Source organism: Octopus sinensis, unplaced genomic scaffold (genome assembly GCF_006345805.1).
Source record: "Octopus sinensis unplaced genomic scaffold, ASM634580v1 Contig18911, whole genome shotgun sequence".
In the NCBI taxonomy this organism is placed as follows: Eukaryota; Metazoa; Mollusca; class Cephalopoda; order Octopoda; family Octopodidae; genus Octopus; species Octopus sinensis.
Genome location: NW_021836129.1, coordinates 164,289 through 170,155, shown reverse-complemented (window position 1 = coordinate 170,155; position 5,867 = coordinate 164,289). Strand labels below are relative to the sequence as shown.

Here is a 5,867-nt window from a genome sequence, read left to right as displayed (position 1 = left end):
CCGAAGACCTTCTCCCCTGTCCTGGATTGCCTCACTTGTCTCCGCCTATTGGGATTCGGGATCTCTGGGAGCGCCCGATCTTCGCGTCTCGCTACCTGATTGCAGCCGGCTTCCTACGTGTTAGTGAAGCCGGGGTAACATAACTAACTAAAGTCGAACCCCGCCCCAACAAAAACCCCGCCTTGGGGCACCTTCGCTTTTTGTGACGATTTCTTCAGAAAACACAACATCTTTGATTCAACCTCTAGACATGGGTATAATAAAATGTTTTAAAGTATATTACACAAACTTCCTAATATATTTTATGTTCAATTTGAAAGAAGATACAACAATTAATCCTAAATCTTTGAAAAATATAGATAAGCGAAAGATTATGGTACTTATCAGAAAAGGGTGGATGGAACTTAAAGAAACAACAATAATTAATTGTTGGAAGAAAAATTGAGGAAAGTAGAGAAGAATTAGTTGAAGATAAAAATTCCGGGAAAGAAGTCCTGGAAGAAATAATAACTGAAGTAATATCTGAAGAAAATGAAGATCTAGTCAAAAGACGCGAATTTTATAATGGAATTGGGACCGAAGACAAAACAACGATATTAGAAACGTATGAAATGATGGATAAGTTGGAAAATGTGTCGAAAAATACACCTTTTGAGACACTTTAAAAATATTGTGAGTTTAGATTTAACTTGGAAAAGATTTAAAGAATAAGAAAAATTTGAAATTGACTGATTATTTCAAAAAATGTTTTAAAAAGAATGATTTACTAATTAATCAAAATCAGATGAAAAAAAGAATAGAAATCTATCAAACTATAGAGCAAATAAGCACAACTTATTGTATTATCGCCATACAAACACTTTAGAAGATGTGAAAGAGTTCTTTGTTCGCAAAATGAACAAAAATTTAAATTAAATGAACTATAATTCAATTTTTTGAACTAGACTCTTGTTTTGAAGGGCAGCTCCCATGGATGGGTGCATTTCTGTTTTTAATTTTTATTCGATCATTCTTGCCATCAATGTTTATTTTTATAATATTTTTGGTTTTTGTTTTTTTGAAGATTAATTAAATTGACTACTGGTAGACCAATCAAATGGATGTTTGGACCTGGTTAATCTCAATAATGGATTCGTTCCATAATCCTTTTGAATTCGAACCTTTTAAGTAATTTTAAAATAAATACTATGGCTCCAATGTTTAATTCATATTTTGACACATACACTCTTAACGTTCTGTTCATTCTGTATATTACGGAGAACCCAAGTTAACTTTTGGGAAGGTGAATTCGAATTTATCTTTGTTGAATTATCATATTGAGAATTTTCAGATATTGCATTCTTTAACAACCTAACATATAATCTATCTTCTCAATATTAAAAATTCTCGCCTATATAATGGTTTGAAAGTATTATGTTCTTTAAAAAATTTCTTAATAAAAAAATATTTTAAGATTTTAATTGATATTTTTTACAAATAAGAAAAAATCAAAATGCTTCACAAATCAAGACGCAGAAATTTACTTAAAACAGACATTTATTTTATAGCAGAAATGTATTTTATTTGCAAATTCTGTCTTTTTGAATGTTCTATCGCAGTGGTTCCCAACCTGGGGTCCGGGGGTTCCGTGGAATTTTTTATATCGATTTCGCCGTAAACGCCGAGCCGTTGCTACGCTAAAACGAAACCTCATTCGCAACTCTAATTTGTCGGTGTATAGTTCATCATGGGATGTCTTATTAATATAAATAAAATTTATATTTATTAAAAATTGTTTAATTAAAATATTTTTAATAGCAAGCCTTATAATTTAGAGCACGCTGATACACGTAGTTGATTTAGTTTGTTGTCGTTTTTATGTTTTTCTATATTGGTTTATTTCAATTTGATTATGAAGGAATAATTCGCATGAACTTTAATTTTGTCATTATACAGTTTTAAATTTCATCATTTTTATATTTTATTTCGATTTATTCCTTTCAAGTCAATTTCTATTAAAATTTTTTAATATTTGCCTTTTTATACTTTAATATGACTTGATAATCATAATATTTATGAAAATCGAAATTTTCCGAACACGTTACATAATTTTTTGTTATGAATTTATGCTCTGGTGTCGAAGAATATTTCCTTTTCATTGAGTGAAGTTTTGGAAGATGCTATCCAAATTATTAATTATGTTAAAAAAAGACCTCTCCAATCTTGTTTATTTAAAATATTGTGTGATGAAATGGGATCCAATCATACATCATTACTTTTCCATACAGAAGTAAGATGGTTGTCACGTGGAAGGGTACTGCAACGTTTGTTTGATTTACGAAACGAGCTTATTGTGTTTCTCAAGAAACGAAATTTTTCAATTTACAAAAATTTGGAAAACAATATTTCGTTACAGAGACTTGCATATTTGGTTTCAATTTATTAAAAACTGAATAAATTTACATTATCACTACAAGGAAAATATCAGACAGTTTTTATTTTGAATGAAAAAGTAATGGCCTTAAAACGGAAACTCGAATTTTGGCGATCATCTGTAGATAATAATATTGCATGCTTTGCCGTTTTACAAGAGTATCTCGAAGAATCAAAATCATCATTGGACAATACAGTTCTTCAGGACATCAAAGATCATTTGATGATTTTGGACGATACACAACTATGCTATGATAAAAAATTACCTCAATGTTCACATTAAAATTGTTTTTGGTTATTACTATTATGTTTTAAGTTAAATTATAATAATTGAATTGAAGGGGTTCCGCAAAAAATAACTTAGCTCAAAAGGGTTCCGCGAGCACCTTAAGGTTGGGAACCACTATTCTATCGTATATTTTGGAAGGAAATTTAAGTTTAGCTACACAATTATTGTTTTAAACATCAAATAATCATGGTATCGTGATTTATAAATTCTTCTCTGTTTATTCGAATTTTTTATTAGCAAGCAATCAAGACAATTTATGTTATTTATTTTTTTAATTCTTTTCATAAGTATTTTCTTGGTGGTATCATCGTTCATTCGAACTTTTACCCTATGATACAAGAGAATTTCAGTTATTGTACAAACTTGTCAGTATTGTCTTTCTAATTTCTTGAGTGCAAGTCAAGTATTGGTAACATAGCCTTTTTGAATCCTACAATTTAGAATCATTTGAGTTTACCTTATCTCAAATTTCAAATGAATATTTTATTCGTTGTTTAACAGTAAAGTATCTTTCAGCCACATGTTCTCATGATTTTATGTCCACAATGCGATTGTTTCAAGTATACTTCCATTGATCAAAATAAACATAACCCGTAAACTGGCACCTACCCTAACCCTAAACTTATTTTTTTAATCAAGTTGTTACCTTTTATAAATTTTAAGAAAATTTTTTAAAATCAAGATTTTAGTTTTTTAATCATGAGAAATGCAAATTTTCTATATTGCGACATTCTCCGTGTATTATGAAATTCTTGTCAGTCCATAAATAACAAAGTACTTATTTACATTCAATTGCTTATATAAAGTGCATTTTCTATTTTGCACGTTTGATCTGGGTCATGACGAAGCAAAAAACAATCGCTAATTTTGTTGGAGGTTTAGTAGCCATACATAATTTGACTTGACAAAAAAAAACATATTTCTTTATAAAGTCTTGAATTTCTTTTCTCGTTAGGTTGTACATTTCTTTCTTTAGAAGACTGTGTAATCAGTATCTTCAAAAATGGCCATAATTGTGTTCAGCCTACTTTTTGATCAGGAACACCAGTTACCTTAATTATTAAAATTTTTAATTTTGCCTGATCAGAAATAAAAAATCTCAGCCTGAATCCATTTTTCAGGTAAAATTGTTTTTTATTCTCAAATTCAAAAGATTCAAATAATTTTGTGTTTCTCTCCATAGTTCGAATATGTTTTAATTGGCTAAATCCTTTCTCGACTAAATAAGGTGGAAAACATTATAACATCGAGGTTATCTCATTCTAAAGAATTGGAAATTTTCCTATATATGTATTTTCCAAAAATTGGAGATTTCATAATTTTCAAGTCCGAATTCATATATTTCGTCATTTTTAAAAATTAATTTTTTTTGCAAGATATGCTTCTCGGCTATATTAACAATAAATGGATTGATTATAGATTATACACAATTATATTTGAATATTCACAACATTTGTGATAACTGGCGTTATTTAAATGATTTTTTTCTTTTTATTAATTAATCTTTGATTAATTTTGTGCAACCATTATTTAAATATACTGACATTATCCATGAATTTCCTAAAGATTTTTATAGGGTTTTCGGATCAATATAATAATTTTTCGAACCAATATAATAACTTTTCGAATCATATAATAATTTTTCGAACCAATATAATAATTTTTCGAATCAATATAATAATTTTTCGAATCAATATAATAATTTTTCGAATCAATATAATAATTTTTCGAATCAATATAATAATTTTTTAAAATTTAAATTTTATTGACCTGAATTTACTGTAATGGATTCACATAATCAAAATGCTTCTGAATATTCAATCGAACCAGTGATGGTTCGCCGACAAATAGTATCTAATGATGTGAGAGAAAGTATAATAAACAAATCTTTGGATGAATATTCAACCAAAGATATTGCTCAACTGTTCAACAAGAAATACCAAACCGTTAACAGTATTTTGAAAAAGTTCTTTAAAACGGGGGAAGTTATTCCATCTAAACGTGGTGGAGATAGAAGATCTAAGCTAACAGACGAAATGAAACAAGAATTAGTTGAATATGTTGATGAAGATTGCACCAAATCTTTGAAGGATTTGAGCGAATGGATATTTTTCAAATTTAATTTAAAATTATCACTGAGCACCGTGGCCAAGGCTTTAAATTCTTTTCATTATACTCTTAAAAGAATTACATTAATACCAGAAAGAAGAAACTCAGTTTCAACTATAGAAAGCAGAAGACAATATGCAACAGATTTTAGAAATCTGGAAGCTTTGCATAATGATAAAGCTTTAATATTTTTGGATGAAGTTGGCTTTAAGGTCGTTACAAGACCTTCTCGAGGAAGAAGTAAAGCTGGACATTCGGCATATTTATCAGTTTCGGCATCCCGCAGTCGAAACATATCGGTGGTAGCTGCAATGAATAAATATGGGATGTTATTCCATAAAATTCATGATAAGGCAGTTAACGGAGAAGATTTCAAAACCGTTTTACTAGAAATAAAAGCATTATGTTTATCGAAAGATATTACTAATCCTATTTTTATTATGGATAATGCGAGGATTCATCACTACCGTGGACTGGAAAATGATACTGAAGTATCAACTATAATCAGGAAATTTTTGCCACCATACTGTCCATTTTTAAATCCTATTGAAAATGTTTTTCAGTATGGAAAAACTTAGTAGTCCGTGGTAATGCCAAGAATGAAAAAGATCTTAGATGCCTAATTACATCTAAATTCAAAGAAATAACAAGTGAACATTGCGGATCCTTCTACAGAAAGATGTTAACGTATTTGAATAGATGCTCAAATTCTGAAGTGATTCAAGAATAACGATAATTTACTCTTTTTGATCTTTTTTTCTTTGAATTTCTTTGAATTTAAAAATTATTATATTGATTCGAAAAATTATTATATTGATTCGAAAAATTATTATATTGATCCGAAAACCCTATAAATAACTTCATTAACTTCTGGATTAAAGTTTTTCAGACATTTCGGAGATTTATATTTCCCAAATAAAAGAAACATTTTTTTACTCACGGTATTGCAACAAAATAAAACAGTCATTTTTTCCTTTACTTTCTTTAACCAACGACATGTATAACTAAAGCTAAATATTAATTTTTATGTAAGAAGTTTGAAATACGATCCCGTTTC

At 28.8% G+C, this 5,867-nt stretch overlaps 1 protein-coding gene across 1 annotated transcript; it reads left to right on the top strand.

Moving 5' to 3' along the window:
- Positions 1–4,485: 4,485 nt before the first annotated feature.
- On the top strand, positions 4,486–5,388 carry LOC115231855. The gene has a single exon (XM_029801774.1). It carries the CDS (start codon positions 4,486–4,488, stop codon positions 5,386–5,388), a length of 903 nt encoding a protein of 300 aa, XP_029657634.1.
- Positions 5,389–5,867: the final 479 nt, after the last annotated feature.

Bases quoted from the DNA above. Each gene is read 5' to 3' on its own strand.
- LOC115231855 (XM_029801774.1), top strand. From the start codon at position 4,486: ATGGATTCACATAATCAAAATGCTTCTGAATATTCAATCGAACCAGTG.